Raw genomic sequence first — 25,640 nt, 5'->3', positions numbered from 1 at the left:
TAGGGTAAAAGTTACTTTAATAATGGCACAAAAATGATATCCACACTTTATACACTGTACAAGAAAGTTCCATTATTAGCGACACAAGAAAAGAAATATGGGAAAATTGTAAGACGCGAAGCTTTTCGGGTCTTACAATTTCCTTAACACGAAACGAGGTTAACGAATTAGCCAAGAATCAAAGACAAGTTTACTTTGTGGATCATTTCCTAATTTCTTCACTCTACGACGGCAAACACAATGTTAATTCTACACCCACAATCTTGGTCAATTTAAATGAAAATTAAGACCACCCCTCCCCCCATTTCAGTGATGGAAAAAATGGTGCATTTTGGTTGTAGCGCGAGTTCATCAATGATTCGGGGGAGGGGGTGGATTTTTCTTCACGTATTATTCTGACGAAGACTGTAGCTAAAAATCGCTCCAACTTTCAAATACAACACTTTATAAACCTACAGAATTTCCTTTAAAAAACGTCTCAAATTCGTTTAGTATGACAAACAACCCTAAAGCAACCCTAAACTTGTTCAAATTAAACATAAGCGAGTAACAGTTAAACAATAAAATAAACAAATTATATATTAAAAAAACTTGAAAAAATATGGTTACTAGATATCTTGCCAACGTGACATAAAATTTATTCTAAAACTAAAAACAACTCGGACATTTTTTGCTTCCAGTCTATTTCGTACATCTTGAGTCAAATACTATATGCGTTAATGACATACCCTCCGCTGTATAAATTATGGTCTTCCCTTTCTCAGGCCCTGTATACCCATGGACATTTTTGTTTGTCTATGGCCGTATTCTCGTTTGTTCGTACGCAAACTGTTGATACATCGAACGTGTCCCCTGAAAACGGTTTCAAAGTGGTTTTTGAAAACGCATAATTATTGTTAGTTATTGTTTTGGCGAGAATCTCGAAAAGTAAGGCTTTCAAAACCGCTTGTGTTATGTCAGAAGAAAGAACTTAATACATGGCATCGTCCACAATCCACTGAGGAAAATATACATGTAAATCCAACATGGAGTCTTCCGCGGTTTTCGAAGGCGCGGCGCGATGGGACGGATGGGACAAGAATCATGTTATCTACACATGCGCAGTTTCTACTTTTAACATTAACATTCCAGCGTATTTTGTTGGCTGTTTTCGTGATAAGGGATGAAAACCACTAGTAAAACAGACGTGAGGACGACCAAAATGTACAAAAGTTAACGGGGCCGGTATCAGTGTTTTTCCTCCACCAAACATCGGACGGCCGGAAAAACATTCCTGACTTTTTAAGATGTTTACAGCTACGTTTTTCTCCACAGTTTGTTTTGTTCTTCTACCTTATTTTCCACCATACGTTGGATTCTGGAAGGTAGTTGTAGCCTGTTTGAAGATGGGATTCTCGCCCTGCAAAGGAAAACAGACAGCTTGTTGGTAAAATCATGGAATGGTTCACTTTTCCACGTTCGTTGTTTGCATATCCGTCTTTATCTTTCAGCCAGTCTTGACCATCCTTCCTCCTGTTTTTACCTTTCTATTGTTTCTTTGGTTTTTTTCTGGCTGTCATTTGTGGCTACCTTCAAAGTGAAGGTAACTTTGTAGTCCAGCACCTCTTCCAGACTTGTATTTTCATTGGTCCTTGTAACCTGTAGCTTCTATTGTTTCAAGCGACAGGGATATTGTTTGGATCATTTATATATTGTTTCGTGAGCCAATAACAAACGGTGTTTGGACAGCTACAGGCTTGACAACTTCGTACATCGCTAACATGAGTCGATATAACCTTAAACTGTCACCAGGCGACTCCTACGTAGACCTTAATTGGGCTGTCACGCAACCTTTAACTCTGCTATTTTCGGAAGCTCCTTACTCGAGGGGGTAAAAAATATAGAGACTACCCTTACAGTTTACCGAATGGAGATGCCATGAGAAACTGGAATTGCTTTCGGTCAAGAACTGTACAAGCAGTTGAACTTGTTTCTAGCTTACCGTGTCCCATTGAGCATTCTGTCTCTCTTTCTCAAACTTCGCGAATTCTCGTCGGTCCTGCGATATCAAAGGACAACCGTTATCAACGAGTCGTTTGAAAATGCTTTAAAAATGAGCCTGTCCGTGAAAACTATGAGATTTGCCTTGAAGTATGTGCACTGCAGACGAGCTGCAGGAAAAGTTGAAGATGTTGGTGAGTCGAGAGCTATCAGCCTCAACCACCCTCCCCCCCCGACCACTCGCAATCAACACATACCTGAATAGTAGCGAGCAGTTTCCAAATAAGGAGCAGAGCTAAACCAACGCCCAGTACTCCTCCAACCACGCCAAGAATGACAGCCAGTGCTTCTGCTTCCTTGGGACAAACTGACGAATGAAAAAAAAAGGAAAAAATGATTTGGAAAAGTCAGCGGCAGTCACAGCTATATTCCTACAAAGTGGTCAAAAGAAATCGTAACTTCGAGGAGAAATATAACGTAGATGCAGGATTCAACAAAATTTCAACTAAAATGAATGCTTGAGGGTGCATCTTATGAAACTGGAAAATTCCCTGACTAGAAAAAGAGCAGACTGGGAAGTTAGAAGAGTTAAAATGCAATGTAACGTAATTTAATGAAAACGAAACGTAACGTAATGTAACGCAATTTAACGTGTACCTTTCTCCCGCTGTACAGATATCGTGACATCTTTACCAGGATTTTCTTTATAGCTGAAGCTAAACGAGCAGTCATCGTCATCCTTGAACGTGCACCTTTCACCCATTTCTGGCAACAAAACCACAATTCAGTGATACTTCCAAACCTCTAAAAGTTTACAGAGCTAAAGCCGTTTAAATACTTTCTCAGCCTTACCTGTAGAGAGCGCGTCGACCTCATTAATCTTGAAATCTTTGCAGCGAGTCTTGCAATCCTCGGCACTTATTACTCCACTCTTGAATACCAAACACTGCACGCAGTCTTTGTTGAGGGAACATTTTCCAGCGCAGCTCTGAAAAAGAACAACAAAACGGGAGGGAGGATTAGATTGTTTCAGCCGCTAGTTATCAGTTTCAGATTGTAATCCAAAATATCCTACGTGTTCCATCAACTGCTCAGTCACTTGGTTGCTGAAACGCAAAATGAAGATTTATACATGGTTGCCACCGACAACAGTTTTCAAAATATTTGGACTTTTCCCTGACTTTCCCCTGACAAAAATAAAATTTCCCTGCCTACATAAATAAAAAATGTCAGATGTTTTAGCGGCCTCGAGCCTGCCTTCACAGCCGTCCTATTAACCTTGAGAATGACAGCTTCCCTGCTTCATTAAGAAAAAATATTACTGAGATCACAGTCAACCTGAAATGTTTTTACAGCCTTAAATGACTTACTTCAAAATTTTAATTTCCCTGTGTCAAAATAAACTTCCCTAACTTTTCCCTGACCTTGAAGAATTTTTGTCCTGACCATATCCTGACCAGTCACCTGTGGTAACCTTGTTAATATACAACAAGACGGGCATACAGAACAAGCGATGTACTGATAACAAAAGCAAAGAATACTCACCGGACATTCGTCGCAATATTTTCCTCTGTACACTGTGGACGCGTTACAAACACAGGTGCCGCACTCGCACGTTCCATAGCCGTTACACAGCACCTGAAATACACAGGCAGCACTAGTGAGTCAGTGTCGAATCAAGATATGCTCAAAACAGGGTGGAGGGGGAGGGGTAAAGCGAAGGTGAAACTTTCTTCTTCAAAAGGAGGAGGAATAAATTTCTCCCGGGGGTAGGTAGGGGTTGGGGAAAGGGTCCTTCTTTTAAGATCTGCCCCCACATGTTAGCTTAGTTGAGGTGACAATGTCACATTAAAAAAAGCAAACAAACAAACAATTGCAGAGCTGTTGGACAAGGACATGGACATGCTTCATAAAAGCATGTCCAGTCTCCTTCACGGGCAGCCTAAGCACGGCCGTAACAGAGTGTGGAAAAAAAAAATACAGAGGAAATGAGACTCGTATGTTCACTCGTACCAGGCTCCCAGTGGGACAAGACCTAGAACTTTACGAGATGAGACCTGGTGTTAAGCTTTATAATAGCAAGTTCTAAATTACAAAAGCTTATCAAAAGCTATTCAAGTTAATCATAAACTCACCCCATCCTTCATACAGCCTTCAGTACTCGTTGTGCAGCTACACGAGGGACCTGTCCAGTTTCCTGAACAGCTACAATTCCCACATAAACACTGGCCATGCTCAGGACCTGACAACAACAACACAAAGCGATAGGAGAGAGGAGACCCTTTGGGGGAGAGGGGGGAGACTGTATAAAAAAACCCTTTGTTTACTTTTCAAAAAGGCTAACGTGTAACTGCTTTTGCGTCACAAAAACATGCTGCATCAGCATGCAAATATAGATGTACTTAATACAAATGAATATATGAAAGATCATATATTTGAACTGCGGAGAAAGATATGAAGACATGATTGATCATGGGAGTTATATACACAACTTAAGCAGTTGTGAAATTGATGATCAATCATGTCTTCATATCTTTCTCCGCAGTTCAAATATATGATCCTTCATATATTCACTTCATCATCTATGGGTATATTACGAACTAACAATGTGACCAGCTGCTAGTAGGCTTGATAGCTCAGTTGGTAGAGCAGTGCACCGATATCGCAGAAGTCATGGGTTCGAATCCCGTTCAGGCCTGAATTGTTTTCAGGTTGTAATTTCACAACTGCTTAAGTTGTGTGTATAACTGCGATGATCAATCATGTCTTCATAGATGTACTTAGCTGAACAAAAGAGAAAGATGAAGGGGTAAGGGAATTATAGGGGCCTTATTCCCAAGGTAATTCATCTCATGTTATTTGCAGATCAGTCATGATTTCCAAAATCCCAGGAGGGTCTAGAAATAGTCAACACCGTGACGGGGATTTGACCCACCTGGGCTATCCAAGCGGCTTTACACGCATTTTAAACTGTCACGAAAATATCCATGCAACAGCGTGTAAAATTATCCGCGAAAGGACTAGATACCACTCCTAAGGTTTATAAGGCTAAGGTCTATATGGGGATTAACTCTGTCACCCGACATCATATCTTGTTAAGATGCAGATTCTGATCGCCTAAAAAAAATAGCATGGTGATAGCAGTCTACACTAATATCCTTACCGCCACATATGAGGTCCGTGTCTGGGTCTGAAGGACAATCGAGGTTGCTGCATTCACAGTATTTACCATTTATGATTTCACCAGGGCGAAGCTGAAAAACAAGGGTACATCAGAAGTATACTTAACGTGAACGCACCCACTTTTGTAGGGGGAGGGGGAGGAGTGGGGGAGAGAGCCAACACACAGCCGTTGCGATGAGCCTAATCGACAAAACCTATTGAGACCTGAAAAATTGACATAAGTTTTCAATACTGGTACTTAGAGCGGGTTTTAATTGAGTGTCGTAAAACCAAAACCAAACCAATCACATACCAATTAGACTACTCAGCCAATCTCAAACCGTGGTAAAACCAAAACCAAAACCGGTTTTTAGGGGAGGAGCGGGGCATAAAGAGATCACAATCGTTGTTTTATGCAATGTTCCTGACCGACTAGACGTAAAATGGTTTTGATTATTTCCCTAAAAAAAACCTTTGACTCACGGCACTTACCCCAGTTTTTTTGCACACACAGTCTCCGCACAGACAGGTTCCTAGCCCACTACACACCTGAGCGTCCGTTGCATTGTCTCTGGGGAAAAAGCCCAAGATTAGTCACCGTGGAACAATCATGGAGAGGGGATTTCGACTGTTGCTTTATGACTTCGAAAACTGAAGAAAATCAACGGCTGGGTATGTTTCTGAGTTTGTAGTCTGATGTAATTTATACTGTGGGAAATATGCACTAATTCACTGAGGCCATGTTGAAAGGCCGAACTTCAACCGAACCAAAGGAGCAAAGACAACAGCTTCTGCTTATTTCTGTTAGATTCAGTTCATGTAAAGAGCTTTGTGTGACCATGGCCCAAAGGAAAAAGATAAACAACGAGTTTGTAAATAACCAACACAACCCCGCGTACGACGCAGTATGGCACAACACAATGCGTTTGAGTTTCTGCTTGTATTTTTACACGGCACTAGGCAGTTTTACCGAAAGCCATCACGTGTATATGATGTCATGACTACAACAGACGATGCTTCATAGTGACTTCTTGACGTTACCAAGTGATGTTTCAAAATGACGTAATGACTTTAAAGTCGCCGCTTCACAATGACGTTATGACGATAACAAGCGATGCTTCACAATGACGTCACCACGATAACAAGCGATGCTTCACAGTGACGTCACCAGGAAGACATAATGTTTCACAATGTCTCAGTTCTTTAAGTTTTTTTTAAGGTTTACTATGTTAGATACTTTATTAGTTTTAGTTTAATCTCTGAAGAACAGCAGTTTCAAGGTGACTGGAATTTGAAAGAGGAACAAATCTAACTTCACAGGTTAGTTCAGTTAATTGTTCACCTGAAATCATTTCGATCGAATTAGCCATGTGACATTAAACTTGAAAAACTCTACTACCACTGTAGAAAACTAATAATGATCAAATACATATCACATGTGACTCGTCGGCCAAAATTAATTGTTGCATTATATTTTTGAAGAAAATGTTAACATGCAAAAACTTCGTTTCAGCTACGTCGTAACATGTTTTAATTATTTAATTTAATGTATAAATATCAACAAGGAAGTGCTGGCCAGGTTTCATTGTTAACTTTACTTCAGCTTAGGAATTTAAAGAAAAAAAGTTACACAAATGAGAAAAAATTTCGTATTTGATTAGCAACTTTTCTTAAGACCTTACTTGACATGTTTACCCCCGTGAATAACGAATTAGTTTGAGTGTAATTTGTAATACCAACGGTTGTTGATGGAGCGGTTTTCAACTGAGTGACGTAAAACCAAACCACTCACTCGAACCAATCACGAAGGACACAGAAAATACAGTGAACCAATCAAAACTCGAAGTTATTACATGTAGCTGACGTGAAACGCGGGAAAACCTGTTGCGAACGAGTTACGATTGGTTTTGGCTTTGCCTCTGATTGGATGAAAAAGTGGCGCGAGTTTTTTTAAGCCAATCGTATTTACGCCGTTATTATGTAAAACAAACTACTATTCTACACTCCAACGAAAACCGTTCTATAAAGGTTTTGCACGGCAGCCATGTTTCATGGCAGGAACAATAGATTATTTTTCCTATAGGAAAAAAAGTTCTTTTTACTGCTAAACATTTTCACTGTTGCTGCCATGCAACATGGCTACCGCGCAAAACTTCTAAAGACCACATTAAAGTTTATATTTAGCGTGTGACCGCGGTTTTCATTTTATACTTACTTTGCGGTAGAGTTTCTATTGCGAAACGTTTCTTGCAACTTTAACAAAGCAGTTTGATTCAATCTGAAGACATACATGTATTATACACAAGCAATAAAACTCACTCAATTTTATGTTTACTCTAGTTTAGTTCACAAGCAGCCGCAATTTAATAGCATCAAAAGGGTTTAGTTTCTTAAGATAAGGAATGATCCAATAACTGTCTTGTGTTAAGTTGGTATTAAAGTTTAAGACGTTTATAACTTTTACGTCTCCTGAAACTAAATATCCAATCCAAAAACGCTTTAAAACTATACCTGTATTTACTGTTAACCATTAAAGTGTAACGTACCCGTGTGACACGCCGGTTTTTTTACAAATTATCAAAATAATCTGAAATAATTAATTTTTACATTTTAACGTCAGTCAAATGAAAATCCGCATTAACAGGGTTCCAATGTAAACGCTTGTAGAATACTCTAAGAGTTTCTGAACCAAACAATCCTGCAATTCAAAAATTATGTAAGCGTAAGTATTCCAAACTAAGTTTGCAATCAAAACATACTTGATACATTGGCTGGGTGCAAGTTTATTTTCCTCTTTGCACTGGCATTTTCGTCCAGCCCTATAACAGAAAAAAGCAACGTGAACATCAGATTGTGGGGGTGAGGGGGGTGGGACCTAAAGGTTAGTACGCCGGACCTGAATCGAGTGGTCTGGGTTCGAGCCCTGGCCAGGGACCTGGTCAACACACTGAACTCTCACAGTGCCTCTCTCCACCCAGGTGTATTGGTACCGGCGAATTTAATGACGGGGGTAGCCCCGCGTTGGACTGACATCCCATGTAGGAACGAGTAGAAATACTCCCAGGGGCTTAATGTTACAGACACCGGGAAACGCTCTGGCTGTGTGAGCCACTTTCCTGGTGCAATTTACCTTGCATCAGGTTAAAGGTAGATAACTGACCTACCTATCACTACCCAAGACAATTTCAAACTGAAAGTTACTAATGAAAAAACATGGTAAGAATGTGTAAGCCCGGGAGTATTAGTAGTATGGTGTGATATTCCAGGTGAGGATGATTCTGAAAACAACTGTTGGTGGCTGATATCTTGACAACCTAAATTCATCTTCAGAGCATGAACATGATCCTAAACGCTTTGATGAAACTGAAGATGACTTCTGCTCAGGTTGTAGAAAAGTTGGTCACGAACGAGACTGTGACAGACGATCATGTTATATGAACAACTAATGATAAAGAAAATCTAGAACTGCATTTTCACGGCTGTGTCTCCTTAAATAGACCATTTTACAGTTGTTTGCTCAGTGACCTGGCCTTTGGATGGCAGTGATACAGACCTCACTGCTTTTGTTGTGTAAATCAAGTTGTTCTGATGCTAACTAGGTGCATCTACATGACAAGAGCAGTGAGGTCTGTATCAAAGCAAGGTCAACTCTAGCCTCGCTGCCATCCAAAGGCCAGGTCACTGAGCAGACAACTGTAAAATGGTCTATTGCTAACCTCTAAAATCAGAAAGAATGGTCCCACCTATCTTTGTGGCAATTACAAAGCCCACAAGTTAATGTGCCATTGCCAGAACAGTGTGGACTGGATTCTTCCTACAACAAATACATTACATGAGATGTGATGCTCCAGAATATATCTATACCCTTCCCCACTTTCATTCAAAAATGCCCCTCTTGGTCCTCCCATCCCGGAATGGCTTCATAATTTCTTTAAAATTCTGACCTTTGGAACCCTTTTCATCCATCCCCTTTAAATTTTCAATGATCTTCCATTGTGTAGGCAATAGATACTTTCTAGAAACCCACAAGAGAAACTTCCGTTATTAACGTAGTACTGACTGGGGTCATTGTGCAGTGCTTTTGAGACAAGATGCTCAATCATCGCAGTGCGTCCTTTCAATGAAGAGTGTAAAGGGGTACTATTGGATTACTAAGGCAGCCCGGCTGACAAAATACCCATGGGGGAGGGGAGGGTAACCCAGAAAGGCTTACATGTAGTATCCCATCCCATCCAGGGGAGATGTAAATACTAGCACTCTCAGTAACTTTAAGCTAAGCACAAACACTGAGGAGCTACACCTGCATCTTGCTCCTTCAATTCCTACGTTACATGTACATGTAGCTTTCGTTATCAAGATCGTTCTAACACATGAATAATGTAAAGGAATCTTACTAAGTTTTCATCTTTCTCACACTGACAGCTACAGATAAAGTCCAGGTTTATCTCCACGTTCCCAAATGGTGTCACCAGAGAGAAGCTGTTACAGAGGGAAGGAAAGAAGTAGAAGTATGTTGATTAACACGGATCAAAAGGGATTATGCAATTTATCCTCAACTAATGATCTTACTTCTTCACCTTGGGCTGACACCTTGCCGTGGTGGTGAAGCTTGTGTGTCTTCATGACCCGGAGAGCTGTGCCGGCGGGGACTTTGTTCCCTGGCAGGTCTAACCATGCCGGATTGGTCGAAGGGTAGAGGCCAGACGAAGAACAGCCCCTGGTCCTCCAGGTTGGGGGTTGGGCGGCGGGCTGATAACCCGCTCCCAGAAAATGCTATTTATTACAGAAACCGAAGCTAGAACTACCACTGCACCCTATCGGGAAGCAGGGGTAAAAGATGTTAACACCCGGTTGGAACAACGTGCGAAGCAGCGAATGACGCATAAACCGCCGACGAAATTGCTGTCGCCAAAAGCGTGTGTGAAGATCGGGCAATGGAATGTTAGGACAATGTTTGAAAAAAAAGAAAAAAAAAAAAAAAAAAAATGATCTTACTTGACAAGCAAACACTACATACATTATGGCACTGATCACTTATTTAATACTGTAGTATTGAAGATGAAGATTGATTTAGCCAAGGCAATGGCATGGAACAGAAATTGGCTTGAGAATGGCTGCATGTGCCTACTTGTGTGATAACAGGATATGATGATGATGACGATGATGTTGACGACGACCACGACCACGACCACGACCACGACATGGACCACGACCACGACATGGACCACGACCACGACATGGACCACGACATGGACCACGACCACGACATGGACCACGACATGGACCACGACCACGACCACGACCACGACCACGACCACGACCACGACCACGACCACGACCACGACCACGACCACGACCACGACCACGACCACGACGATGAGTAAACTGACACAGAACACAACAATCTTCACATGAAACTCAAACCAATGCATACCTCTTTTCTTTCAGATTACAGTCATCCACTGTAACAGAGACCTCAAAAGAAACCTGCCAGAAACAAAAAATATCATAATATAATAAAAAAAGTCATGTTATTGCACGATGATTTAATTGTTGCACTGTAAAAACCGACCTTCTGTCCAATCTGGACATTGGCGCAAGTCTTTGATCCAACTTGTTTTCCATCACTGCAAACAAAGAACAACCCCCAGTATTGCTTAAACAAGTCAGGCAGACTAAAATTAACCCACAGACCTTCAAAAGCACTCCAGATAGCCTAAAACAGTATTTAAAGTATTTGAGAAAAAAAAACCATTGTTACGTGCCCCTGATGCATGGAGTCAATAACGTGTAATGTTCTTTCTATCATATAGATATACTGATGACGGTGTGTTTGACGATTTTCCGAAGATTTCCGACCACTTTCCAAAGATTTACGAAGATTCTCCAAAACTTGTCCGAAGGTCACACGAAGATTACCGAAGATTGTCGAAGACTTTCAAGGAAGACCCGAAGATGTTTCGATGATACACCAACGAATTAAAGTATAATTTAAGAGACAAACTTGATATCAGTAAAATCGATATCTTCACTAGTGTAGATATGGAAAATATGCTACTCGAGTCCCGGTTGTGGTTTCGTATGAATTTTACGAGTTGTGTATTTTCCAGTAAAACACTTGTGTCTATATATTAAGGATCGATATCCTCTGCCACAGCATAACGCCACATGGCTAGCAAAGGAAATATAACATTGATAACTTACGGACAGTAAGCTGTGTAGTTCACTCTCACTCCCTCAGGTGCTGTGTCACGTATAGTCTGAGTTTGAGCAATTGTCTAAAGACAACAAATTGGATTTTGGTTAGATATTAATCAACAATAGAGCAGTTTTCAATCGAGTGTCGAAAGTAATCAGACAATTACTTTGGTTTTGGTTTAAGTATTGTTTCAGACTGGCTGAGTAGTCTAATTGGTAATACATGTAGACTGCATCACAGGCGTAAACAGGGAAGGAGTAGGGGAGGCAGAAAAGCTCAAAAAACGCGAGGAAGAAGGAGAGGGTACGAACTGTGAGGCAACACAGAAGATAGTCATTACTTAAAATTCGCATCAGCAAATAACACCCCACCGGCAAATTCCCGTTCAGTTCATAGTTCTTAACACAAACAAACATTTAATAAATTAGACTCTTCCCGTATCTTGCAGGCAAAACTGCCAGAAACAGCTTTTCTAGCTAACAGAGCTGTCACGACCGAATTGTTGCTCGGGTTTTTTAATGCAAATTTACTCACGCTAGCATTAAATCTCTCAAAGCCCCAGCTAATACATCTTTGTCCGCGACCATTGTTCGCTGTTTCTGATGACATTGTGCAACTGACAGCTAATACGTGTAAGTTACTCAGTAAATATCAGGCAATGGGAATAAGGAGCGCTCAAAAGCGAGTGCAAAATTCAAGTTGCTTCATGCTTCTGAAACCGGGATAAGCTCCGGCCTGATGGGCTACTTGGTTCGTATGCAGACTTAACCTTTTTTTTTTTACCTCCCTTGGCTACGGTGTTGTTTTTGGTCATTTCCTAACGTTGCGTTGCGGGTCCTTTTCACTGCAGTTGCCAGCGAATAGAGTCTACTGCCGGATACTAACAACATCACTGAATATATGTACATGTACAAAACCTACTAAGCTATAAAAAAACTTATCTGCATTGCCCATCATTTGACAACAGGGACGAACTACAGTAGTTTGTTTTCCAATGTACAGTGTACTAGCCTACTAGACAAAACAGCACTCACCTCATAAGCGTCTCTAATGAGCTGAACGATGTTTGAAGAATCTTCGCTCAATAAATCCACTACAGCTCCAGACTCTTTGCCAAAGAAGTTGACTAATTCCTGTAGAAATAATCACAGTAAACAGAAACTGGAAAGGGTGAATTGAAAGTGGCTGCATGCAGTTTCTATAATCATGTGATTTGAGTGTTCACGGCTATAAGGGGAGGTCCCTGTTAAAAATACCTTGCAGGATCTTCGAGGATATTTAAAGATCTTCAAGAGATTTTCAAAAGTTCTTTGAAAGATCTCACAAAGATCGTTAAATGAAAGATTTTTGAAGGATCCTCCAAGATCATCAAAGATCTTGGCAAGATATTTGAGCAAAATCTTTCAGTGAAGAGTCTTGAATATCCTTAAAGATCAGGGCCAAGATATTGCTAGATACTAGCAAGAATTGTAACCTTAGATCAATAAAGATCCTTAAACATCTAGACAAGGATCTTTGAGGATCTTGATAAGATCCTCAAGAAACCTCAAGGATGCTTGAGGATCCTCGAAATATTTCCCCCAGGGGTGTTTATTTAAGAATGTTAATCAAGCCGTGTTTTAACAGTACATCACTGACTCTGTACCTTGTATTGATTGTACACTTGTGTCTTTGTCTTATTGATAGCAAAGATTGGTGACAACTGCTCATCTATCAACTTCGTTTTGAGGAAACCTGGAGATGGATAGTCCTGTGTAATGTAGAAATTATATCAATAAATACAGTCAAGTACTTTTCAACACCTTGCTTCTATTTCATGTAAATCAATGGTACATGCAATGATGTTTCAAAAATAAAATGTAATTAATTTGAGTTAAGTTTCACCTGTCTTTATTTACAAGGAAGTCCCCCTATTTTCCATCAAAAGGTCTTTAAAAGAAATTTAGTCCCTCACATTTACAAAGCTTTCAGTAACAATGTCTCACCATTAATGTTGATGCCATGTATTTACCACTTTTTGTGTGACAGTGACCATCATTTGGTGTGACAACTCCACCAAGCTAAAACAATATGAAAAACATATAACATTAACTCAAATCTTGCCATAAATTGGTGGGGGACACAATGTGCTGATGGCTAGTTGAACGTTTGCTCTTTTGAACTGTTACATGTGGTCCACGTGTGAGCACCAGCTGGGGTAATTGCACTCTTGTGCTGAGGGGTGATACATGAACAAGATTTTTCCTAGTTATTCTTACTACCTTTTTCCTTGACAAAATTATGTATTGATCAATTGATATCGTGCTGGGCTGTCATTAAGGGCCGTAACCCATAACACCTGTTACAGCTGAATATGCTTGATTTTCCCATGATGCTACGGGTGAAATTGCCTGTTGTTGATAGAATTCAACCACAAAGTAACAAGTTTGCCACGGGTGTGGAGAATGAGGCTACAGATGACTCAAAGCTTAACAGCCCTGACATGAAGAAAAACTGGAAGTGGATCAGCACTTAACACCTACCAAACCATCACCAGCAAAATGATACTTAGCATCTGTTATTACAATAACTAATCTTCTCGCAGACTGCTTGTCCACCCAACCAATCTCCTACAAGGAAAGGAAGAGAAAGGAGTGTACAATCATATTACAACTTTGATTTTAAGTACTAATTTATTGTGTCAAAATTTTGACTTTTTTAAGTTCTGTTTTAAGTTTTCTACATGCCAGCCCTGTGGTTTTCATTGTTACACTAACCAGGGAGATACACTGTATAGATTGCAGGTTCGACATTTAAGGTCGAGTGAGTCAAATTAATGCTTCAGTTACTCTTAATAGCACTGACAAAATCATCATAAAATTTATTTACCCTCAACTTTACAGAGTTGCATTGCTGCTAATTTCTCTGGATAGCACTCCAAATGCCTTTATATTGGTGTTTATTGGACAGGGATAAGTTCCTGCCTGATGGGCCACTTGGCTCACATAGAGACTTTTACTCTTATTGGACTTCAACTTGAATAAACAGGTTGGTTTACTCTTATTGGATTTAAACTCGAATAAACAGGTTGATTCCACCTGCAACCCACAACCTGCCAAATATACCCGCTGACCCTAACCCTAACCAAGAGAATTATCGGAGTGATAGTAATTACGCTAACCAGGGTGCTAATAAATTTATTGGGCTAACCAAATCACTGTGGGGTCTAAAAATAGTGACCTGATGCTATAACTCGAAATCAAAACTCACTCAAACTCATCAAACGGACACTTTCCCAAAGACAGACACCAGAAAAATCTGTAATTACTAAAGTGCTACATGTATAGTACAGCAGAACCCTGCTATCTCAAACTCCATTCATTTTCCTGACATACTTTTTCGGTCACTTACTAATGGCTATCTAATGAACTACCAACACCTCAAATTCTTTGTTACTTCCCGAGTTAATTATAACAGGGTTTAACTGTACATGTTTGTCCTGTACTATAAATTGTTCAACAAAGGTAAAGATATAGCTAACAATGATACTCAAACAAATAAATATTACAAGTTAGAGAATTAAGGTCTCGGATGCAACATTCTTACCGAACCACAGACTGCAATCTGCATCAGGGCATCCATTGTTCCCTCAGGATTGTCAACATTGCCAGAAATGTTCACCTGCCTTATTGCACTCTGACAAGGATTGAAAAGATCACAAGACATTCTCATCTACTGGTCTTTATTATTATCATTAATAACAAAAAATAGTACTGTATGCATGAGAGCATTTTCATTAATTACTCACACTTAAACAAAGCTTTTTGACTTCTCTGTTGTTTTATTGTGATTTTCCAATCTTAGAAATAAAACTTTAATATAAAATGTATGTTTGCTTCCATGCCCACATGATGCCTGTAAACATGAAAAAAATGGATACTCACTTCAAATTCAGTATAGTTTGGGGTCAGTTTCAACTCATTAAGAAAACCAAATGCTGGTACAGAAACAGGCGTATCTGATGCTGGATCAAAAGGGTGGGCCAATCTGTTGAGATTAAGAAAGGGAGAGAATGACTTGCTGCAATGAAACGAAGAAAGTGCGAAGAGGAGGGAACAAGGTGGGAGGAGGGGAGGGGAGGGTAGAGTAGGGCACTGTACAATGCACATGTAGTTCTAAATTCAAAAGCAGCCAACTTGACTGCTTGACTGCTGGTTCAAAAGATCACATTTGTGGATTGTAATCTGTAAATTCCCATCCATTTTGTTCGCAGGTTCTTAAGTTGTTGTTGTAATTATGATTTACAGCAGCCAAAAAGTGTTAAGAAGGTTTTGACCTCCAGAGTTTGCTTGTAACTTACATTGTTTCAGACTTGTATGATAATGACACAAATTTGCTATGTTTAACCTCAACTGGACACTGGAAATTCTGAGGGGGATGGGGATCTCAAATGACAATCATTTTTTCAAAAGAAAGTATAAAGTTAATAATTAACTACAAACTCCAGAGGGGGTGGGGGGTAGGGGTGCACAGTTGTCACAAAATTTTGAAGTAGGTGGCCTTAATAATATTAACGTTGAAATAGGTGGCTGATTTTGCCATCATTAACCAAAGAATCAGACAATAAGCAGAGTACTGGTAACCAGCTCATAATAACAAAAGTAGATCCAACCTACTTTTGAAAACCCTGGGTGTTAAGGGATTCAAACTAAAATATCCAATTCCGTTTAGAGTACAGATATTTTCCTGAACAATCCATCAGACACAATGGGATTCACTAACACCTTTCATGGCTAATCACGTCTGGACCCATGGCCAGAAGGCCCAGACATGTACAGGTAAAAGAAACTTTTAAAAGTTAAGGACTGGATTAACGTTTTCCTGTAAATCAAATATTAACCTAATTGCATGACTGTGTATGATCCCAAGCTCTTCACTGGGGAATTATCTTATTAAGTTTTTAATTCACAATAAACTTGAAGTATTGAAATTCCACTTAAACATCAAAATATTTAGCAATTTATTTCCGAGAGCCAGGCTATGGAGATTCTTCTTATTGTTGCTCAGCTAAACATGGCTCTCAGAGATGCATGAGAATTAATGTAAAAAAGGTTCTTGAGTAACTGAGTCCTTACGCAGCAGGTTCAGTGGCAATGTAAGGAGCAACAGGCTTGTCCACAAATCCACCAAATCCAAGCCGAAATCTGTTTGTGATGTTTCTCATTTCTTTTGCTATCAAGAGAGGCAGAGGCACAGAGGAGTATAAACATAAATTTCTTAAAAACTAAACAAAAAAACAAACAAACAAAACAAGAAAGTTTGAGAGAGGTGCGGCAAATATTATTTGCCTACATGAGTGCATTTTCCCACCCAGGTGCATTTTTACTGTGCGTACATGTATCGTATGTCTAATGGATACATTTAACGGTAAGCTTGCAATGGATTAGTTAGAATCTCATCCAAAATGTATTATAATAGCAGATTGAATTGAGATTTATTGATAAATTTGCCGGTAACCAATCAATAAAGAAAAGAACTTATTTCATCAACAGATCTGTCTTTTCTAAGAACACAATAATTCAGCTGCGCTGGTTTCATCAAGTCCTGAATGTCTGGATCACAAGTCTATAAACAACATCTAATACATGTACATTGAAATATTAATAATAATATCATGTGCATTTTTTTTAAAAAATTAATTTATATAGAAAAAACAATTTCCCCTTCAACATTCTTTCTATTCAAGTGAGAGCCCTCTACATAAAACAGTCAAATGGTACAAAATCAGCCACGCTGACCCACAACTCACACAGTGGGGCATCCAACACAAAGGCACGACAAGCTTGACTGTTGTGACCTCCATTATTTGATTTAGATTTCCCCCTGCATAACTTGTGGCCCAACATGGTGAATTTTGATTTGTGCCACCTGACCAGGTTATGCAAAGGATCTATTATAACTAACAGATGAAAATTCTCCTTGAAAATGCATAGCTACCTATTTGCTGGCCAAGAGTGGGAAACTTCTTAAGATCTTCTACCATGGAACCAGATAAATCCATCAGGTAATACAGGTCTACTGGGTAATTTTCAGGCATCTTGACATCTACCTTGATGGTTGCTGGTTGACCTATCAAAATATATACAGTAAATAGAAAAGTTGCTCACAATTGATCTGATGGGAGAGCAGTGCAACTACATCTACCCCAATCCATACCACAAGAATGATACTGTACTATGCAAAAACCCTGTAAGGACAGTACCAGGGTAAATTAGCAACCAGCCAGGGTTTCTTCTACTCTCTCTCTCCCCCCCCCCCCCCCCCCACCTCCCCGCCAGAGAAGTACTAGGGAGCTTAAGCAACGACGACGAAGATGCCGAGGACAATGCTTAATAGAAAATGAACTTATATTTTACAAGCAAAATTCATGATTGTCTAGATCTGTTCAGTACGCCAGTGGCTCTAAAACTGTGCTTAAGCTAAGTATCCAACGACGGCATTCAGTTCCACATGGAAATACGAAAAATTTGCCGTCATCGTCCATGTTTCGTAGATGACACAGAGCTCGGTCATTTCACGTTGTTGTTTTGCAGAGGACAGCAAAGTGTCTTGTCCAAGGAAACAACACAGGGGTTGAACCCAGACTGCTTGATCAGGAGTCCAGTACTAACAGAAACCATTAAGCACCCACATCCACGGCTGTCGTTTGGTTTCGATCTTCACACCTGTAACGAACTTGTTACCTTGTGGGTGAATGGTGTCAACGAAAGGCAAGTTCGCCAGTGACATCAAGGGCCATCAAGTATACTCAGCCTAACAGACGTTATGGGTTATGGTTCTTACTGACAGCCCTGATGTCTCCCACAAGATTAAGAGGAAGTGCATTTCACTATTTTACAAGCACTTCCTTACTACTGGAGAGTTAATAAGCTATTGTTAATCATGGCATTTCAGCAATTTCCACACAACAAATTTCAGATCAGAGGACGGAAACATGCCCACTGAGCCAGAGAGTAAATGTGCTATTCCAGCAAAAAAAAAAAACACTTATCCATAGGTCCCCTTCCACTGAAGGTTTTTTGGATTGAACACCCTCCCTCCTCCTCCCAACCCTCCCAAATCCTCCTGGAAATTCTAGTTTTGGTTAATACTGCAATTAAAGATTTTTGCTTTAGAGACCTCCTCCATGTTAGAACTTCGAAAAAACCTTGGGATGAGTGCAGATATTTTCTAGATTGGCCCCACACAATACTATTCTGTGGGTTGAAGTTACCTGGTCTAAGAGACAGAGTTAAATTCTGTGGTGTAACTTTCACATCTGCATCAAGTGGCTTACTCTGCATTAACAAAGCAAAGCAAAAAGTAATTAGGGACCCCTAGGTTGGGGAAATATGAAACAGTGCAGTATGTAGAAGAACTTGACAAAGATGCTACATATGTGTCCATGTCAAATTTTGTGGAACACATTCTCACTTGCATCAATCAAACCACTGCAGTTGTATATTAGAAATAACTTCCAGCCAAGCAACAAATGCAATGCAACATGGCGCAATGGAAATAGACCAATTTCGATATACTTAAATTCAGCCTGAAACAATCGACCTCAGTAAGAGGCTCTGCAGAATAACTACAGAGTTTGTGGGGTTTATTCCCTGGAGCCTCATGCTTTTAGGTCCATTGTGTTAGGCTGAATTTGAATATATCGAAATTGGGCTATTGGGTATTGAATAGCAGCTGTCATATTTGCAGTTGAGTCTGCAGTCAAATATTCTTTTGTTTGAATAGGCATGTACAAAAAAGGAAAGCAAATTGACCCTTTCACCTTGTTTGTGTATGTAAAACCACCGATAACTGTAACTGACCACAGCTACAGATCATGCTAGCCCTCAATCGTCTCCAACATTGCAAGTACTAAGTAACTGTATGTTCAAATAATATTACATCTCCACAGAAAATAGTGTGCGAATTTATATATTAATATCTTGTCAATTAGACAACTATAAGTATTCATTGTCATCATAAGTGGCTGTAAATTGCACAAAGTGTTGTTTTGTATGTAAGTGGTAATTAAAAAGAAGAAACAATGAATGCTTTTCCACCTACCTCATGTGTAACATAATCTGATTTAGGATTTGCTATTTTCTTGCAGCCATTTCTGGTATGGTTTTTAATGTCATCACACCTTGCTCTTGGCTGCTCCAGCCAAACATAGTTCTGTTCACCAAAAAATATATAATTTTACCATTTCAATTCAAAGATGTGGGAAATTCATCAGCTAAATTATTACTACATGCGTACATACATGGGATACTAATTGAACTTCCATCACAGGTTTAAACCCCTGCCAGCAATTTCTATTGCCAAATTATCCTTACAGTTCTCATTGACAAGTACAAATGTTATCTTTATAAATTATTATGATCTCTTGTTGGGAAGGGGCTATGAGAGACAAAGCCCAGTAATAGGACGTAATTATAGTAATTAATAAAAGCTGTTGGCCTGCTCAATCCAGAGGCTAATAATTATTATCATAACCATCAGAACAGTCACTGTTGCAAACCCTAAAACCCTGGACAGATTTTACTAGTTGATACAAATAAGTTGAAAATAGTATGACTTGTGGTGATTTTAATACCAATACAACATTGAATGGGGAAAGGGTGGTAGGGAGGGGGGAGGGGGGTGCCACTGGCTTTGATGTGGTTTGATTACATTATATGCAATCATATCTTACAATGATACACTATCTTCACAATGTCCTCCAGGTTAAGCTACAACTGGTGAAACTACCTGTTCTGCACTGCATCTCTATATAATGCATACGTAATAATTGAAAATGATTTTACCTGTCGTAACAAAGTTAATGTAAAATTGATTGTTTATGATTTGTTTGTGTAACGTGTTATTCCAGAAAAAATACACCCTGCCCCCCCCCCCCCCCCCCCCCCACGACGGATGGCAAGCATTTTTGACCTCCCCTCTGACTGGATTTCCCAGACTGCTAGAGCACCCCAAGCTCAAGGAACCCCCCCCTCCCGCCCGGATTTCGATGATTTTTTTAAAGGCCCTAACTGGAAACAACAGGCAATAGAAAAGATGTAACATTTCATGCAAAAGATCCCTGTTTATTATAGTTTTAAAAGTTCGGTGAATTTTGTGGGTTAAATTTCAACATTTTTAAATCAGATTATTCAAACAATCGTTTTTAACGTTTGAGTGATCTCACACTCTCCTCTAAAACGCCATTTGCCTTTTTCTGTACCACAACAAATGTACAAGATAAGAAATTCATCAGTCTTAAAAATCATGTAAATGTAAGAAAAATTACAGTGAAAAAAGTGCTTAAGGCGATTATAAATAAATAATAAAATCTATAATTTCAGTTTTTGTTTTTTGCTTGATTTCCCCTGTTATCTGCATGTCGCTTCGTTGAGTTCGACACCTCTGTAATTTGCCATGTGTTTATGCATTTTTGAGGCTCATTTCTATTGTATGATACTTTTTTGAGTCTCCAAGTATTTGCTTTTGAAGGAAAAAAATATGAGATTTACCGTGAAAATGTTGCTTACTTGCATTCTACATTTTGATGCCAGGCCCGGCTGTGATTAGAACTGTTTGCAAGTAGTAGGTAGATTCTTATCACAGAAAATTTGTCCTTGTGCGTTTTTCTTCGGAGACACCGTAGCCTTACTTTAAGTAAGCTATACGTTTCTTTGGAGAGAGTCTTATGTTTCTTGCAGCTATCTGATCGAGCTTATGTTTCTCAAGCTCGATGTATACATGTAGGTTTATTCCTCCTTTGGTCATTCTGGCACCACATGATTCAAATGTAGTTGTTTACGCGCAACTCTCAATTCTTTTGCATGCTGTATATGCCATTGTTTGGCTTAAATAAACATTCACAAAGTCGAGAGCAATTGCCAGAGCACAACGCGTTTTTCAGTTTAAGTATAGAAGCAAACTTCTTAGGTGTTCTTCTTGTGGATGACATAGAAAAATAACCTCTGCTTGCGAAATTCGTCCGACAAAAGCATTTGGTATTTCGTAAAGATAACACTAGAGTTTGAGCCATCGGTTCATGTGACTCCTGCGAAAAACTAGTTGATTTTAATTAGTTAATTGGTTAATTAGATTATTTTTGACAAGTGTGAATGTCCTCAAAAACACAAGAAGAGTCTGCAGCCTGTTTTTCTTCTCCTGCGTGCCACGCCCCTGTCCCATTCCCCTTTACACTTACAATGTCATTCCTCATAACCCTGCTGAATTTTGAGAGAAAAACAGACTGCCACCAGTCTACTAGTTACAAGTTATTTACCATCAAGAGGAAGCAAGTAATTTTACATACCGCATCTTCACACCAAGAACACGGCGGGTCAATATTTTGTATGCAGTCACCACATGATGTTTCTATTGTCGTGCAATCAGGAACACCTGTAAACATGTACAACATCATGTTCAACAAAGATACTTCTAATTAATACGCACAACACGCTTCTGGTAAGGTTGTTTGATAGATGCCTGTCTAAATCTAATTTTATGGTTGTTAGTGATGTTATATCTGGGAGGTGGAAGAAAAGATTACACATGTCATGTATATACAAACTATGTAGTAGTGAAAGAACTTTATGGTACTGTAGGTTGAAATATAATTATCATTGAAAATGTATTTTTTTATCAAAGGTATTTTGAGCCAAAGTGAAATATACTGCTGTCATATTTAACCCTGTTGCTTTACCCCCATTGCATAGATTATGCAAGATTTTAATACCAATAGCCTCCCACTGATGGGAGAAGTCCTTGGTCTGGAAACAGAAGCATGAAGTTACCATTTTCATAAATTTTGTCATTCAAATCTAGTGCTATATTTTGTATTCACTCAGGTTACAGCGTGATAACAGGTTAACCCCAGTATATCATTGGATTGGCACATCCCTGTGCCACTCATTATAGAGGCCAGTGAGCTCACCATTAAGGCCAGCACACACGAGGGGACTAGCCCCTGCGACTAGTCCCTGCAACTAGCTCCTGGAACAGTTTACACGAAGGGACTGGTTGCAGGGACTTGTCCCAGGAACAGCTCACACAAGGCCTTCTGAGGACCAAGTCCCAGCGGCTTGTCCCAAAAATTGAAAATCTGAATCCAAACTGGTTTGAATTCATGGGACTAGTCGCAGGGACTAAAGTTTGGTCTTTCTCTTGGAGATTGCAATACTTGGAGATTGAATTACCTGCTTGTAATAATATTATAAATTAGTCATTCAAGTATTTTTTCAAGTTAAATGATCTTGTTTGGAACAACAGTAAAATACACAAAATGAAATAATTGTTCGCCTTAAAATCACTGCAGTATTCTCCATCTCAAATCTCTTGTGATCAATCAAATAATTTTGTAATTGAAATAAATGTAGCTTAAAAGCACAATAATATTTGGTGCATCTATTGCTGAAAAGAAACAAAGAAATGTTCGAACACAGAGAAAGCCTAGGGGAAAGATATTAAGTTGTTTTCTTTTTCTTCAAAGAACAACAGAGAATTAGCATGCTAATTAAAAATTAAATCAAATCAAAGAAATAAACCTTATCTAATAACTGAAAAATTATGGTATCATAATGACCTGCACACTAAATTAGCTTAAACATGATTTGACCTAGCTAATAGAATGTATAATTTGCAGAGCATTCTATATATTATATTCTGCAATTCTCTGTTCATTTACAGTATGCTGCTTCCTCTGTGGTTTTTTTTTTTCTGCCAAGTTCTATATCAAAACCCATAAATGTGCTAATTATTTCCTTCTGACGAAAAAAAAAAAAATATATATATCCAATGTGAAAACAACCTAATATCTTAACATCAAAAACTTGCACATCCCCCTACCCCCCATAGAGCAATTCTGAAAGCTTTAATTCAAATTTCTCCAAATCAAAACAAAACAATAAGTCTTTTTCCTAATTTGTAGTTTGTTTTGATTCTTTGCTTCAATTCTTTTTTTGAAAATGTGACAATTATCAACTTGGCCGTCACCTGTCTGTCACGATATTTTCATAATTTAAATATCAGTGATTTCTAACAAAGCCCTGTATAAATTTGCATTTCGCATAAAAATTATTGAGATATGCCAGCAGGCTTGAATAAATGTATCATTCATTTTGCAAATTTTGGCTACTTAAATCACAGGCTACAGAATGGCTGGAAAAAAAAATGTGGCTAAGGGGTCATTTAAAACATATTTGACAAAAAGGGAACCGTTTTTTCGATGGTCTGTAATTATGAATATCTATAGACAACCGCATTAAAATAAGAATTTAAAACATACCGCAAACGCCAAGAAACAACCCCCAAAGGAAAACACATAATTGCATTGAGAGAGCACCCATTTTCCTGCAAAGGAAATAAAATTAAATTGAAAACTGACCATGATGGAACGAAAGGTTTCATTCAAAAGACAGACTTATGGCACATGAAGCTTAATTGCTTCGCCCTAGTTTATTATTATGTCCAATACCTGAATCTAAATTAATGCAAAAAGTAAAGCTCATGCCAGCAAGAAAGCATTGTAGTCATTCTTGATGAGAATGCAGGTCTAAATAAAACATTAGAACATCATACAATGAAAACCACACTCTTCTTCAATGAAGTGCGTAATAAAATGTGTGTTTGTCCGCACTTCTGACTTGCCTTCCAAATTTATACACGACCTGTCTGTGTTCATTTCTCAGTCTATACCAGACACAAAGAACGACGAAAATTACCACAAAAAATTCTCTAGCGCCCGAAGGTAAGCTCGAACTTCCGATCAGCTAACCACACAAATTTTACTTTTCGTTCTTTCACAACTGAATGAACAAATTCACCTCGACAACAGCAAACAAAAGTCAGCATAATTTGACAACAAGCCACTCTTTGTTTCACGAAGATAATGGCAAAACCTACCTACTTTGCTACCAATTTAAGAAGAGAATATCATAAAAGGCGAATGCCAAGATTAAGCTTGTATCCGCGGGCAGCACGCTTTCAATTTCACTCCGGCAGCAGTTTGTATCAATGAATTACTCTCCCTGTACGAATTGACTTTTGTGGTTCGTTTTAGGTGAATAAATTAACTCCTCACCGGTCAATTACAAATCAAATATACAAGCAGCTGGTCCTTCAGTGGAAAGCTGATTCCACACTGTTTGGCTGACAGTTGTAAATATTTTTCCAAGGCAATTAAGGTTCAAAGTTGAGTTTCAGGTTGACAAAATGTCTACTTAGGAGAACACGCGCGCCGTCGCAGAGGAACAAAAATATCAAGATCGTGTTTACGAAACACCAATAGTTTTATGAACACCAAATGTGAGAAACATAAAGCTGAATGCTAAGGCAATAGGATTATGGCGCAAAGAATTGGAAATCCTGAAGGCACGGCAAAACGCGTCGACCACAATTCATATTGTTGATAAAAAATCCTTTTGATTGAGTATTTTAACAGCAACCTGAATCACCAACAAACGCCTGAAGTGTTATCAGATTTTTAAGACTCACCTGCGGCAACCCGTGGCGACTTTTCTTTGCAATCACACGAGCAGATAAAAAACAGAATTTATAAGCGTCGCCGGAAACTCACAAATTTCTGCCATTCCCACCGAAGGCCGTCACGCACTTCAGACGCATTCCATTACTGCACCCACAAGCCCCCTCGGGTCATCAGGTGTTCACGTCCAGAATTTTGTGACGATCAAACGGAAGTGAACCGGGCCGGGTTTTCATAAAGAAATTGAAAGAAAGAAAGTGATCTACAAGTATTTTCAAAGAATCGAATAAAGCCAAACACACAGCAAGATCATAAGCCTTTATTTCTATCATCGCTGGATGGAAAAGTTGTTTACATCTTCATGTCAAATAAGACAGATTTTCACTCAGATGATAAGTCTAGGAGGTTTCCTGTTGATGGTTGCATTAATTCATCATTTCATGACACACAAATTTTCAACGAGACATAAAGAATCGTTAACAAAAATCTTCTTTTCATTTTATTTGTGCTTTTGAGTGTTAAGTCTATTTGAAAATTTGTGTGTCATGAGGAAATGAATGTATGCGGTTTTGTTGTACCCTTGTTTTGACTGATAGGGTAGTCAGTGAGGGCAAAAATCGACCCAAAATTCCATCCGTTTTGTGCGCCTCCCAGAGACATAAAACTGTTCGGGTAGAATTATTAATGTATCCGACTCGAAATATGTCTTAGATTAACCACACAGGTACAAGATCATAGTCTCTTACGTAGGTAAGAACCCGTCTGAATGGCTAAAAAAAATTGAAAAAAGCTAGACAGGAACTTACA

The 25,640-nt window shown here is 39.1% G+C and overlaps 1 protein-coding gene across 3 annotated transcripts; it reads right to left on the bottom strand.

Annotated features, from left to right (window-relative positions):
• On the bottom strand, positions 1-25,388 carry LOC145486256 (integrin beta-1-like). 3 transcript variants are annotated; one of them, XM_081464880.1, is made up of 28 exons: positions 24,845-25,388; positions 23,637-23,701; positions 21,666-21,751; positions 19,424-19,534; positions 18,594-18,657; positions 17,318-17,449; positions 16,456-16,552; positions 15,265-15,367; positions 14,927-15,016; positions 13,864-13,950; positions 13,327-13,401; positions 12,987-13,091; positions 12,376-12,474; positions 11,347-11,420; positions 10,715-10,769; positions 10,577-10,629; positions 9,537-9,621; positions 8,886-8,956; positions 7,902-7,961; positions 5,635-5,713; positions 5,144-5,234; positions 4,116-4,222; positions 3,526-3,618; positions 2,833-2,968; positions 2,638-2,745; positions 2,238-2,347; positions 1,982-2,038; positions 1-1,399 (listed from the first exon to the last, which is right to left on the bottom strand). In XM_081464880.1, exons 2-28 carry the CDS (start codon positions 23,695-23,697, stop codon positions 1,334-1,336), a joined length of 2,355 nt encoding a protein of 784 aa, XP_081321006.1. In that variant the 5' UTR covers positions 23,698-23,701; positions 24,845-25,388; the 3' UTR covers positions 1-1,333. The 3 variants fall into 3 exon arrangements, with proteins under 3 accessions (XP_081321006.1, XP_081321008.1, XP_081321009.1); XM_081464882.1 differs by lacking the exon at positions 24,845-25,388 and adding an exon at positions 23,826-24,580; XM_081464883.1 differs by lacking the exon at positions 24,845-25,388 and adding an exon at positions 24,254-24,580.
• Positions 25,389-25,640: the final 252 nt, after the last annotated feature.

The sequence above is a fragment of the Orbicella franksi genome, chromosome 5, assembly GCF_964199315.1.
Source record: "Orbicella franksi chromosome 5, jaOrbFran1.1, whole genome shotgun sequence".
NCBI classification, from domain to species: domain Eukaryota; kingdom Metazoa; phylum Cnidaria; class Anthozoa; order Scleractinia; family Merulinidae; genus Orbicella; species Orbicella franksi.
Note: the sequence above shows the minus strand (reverse complement) of the source record. Positions and strands in the feature narration are given on the sequence as shown.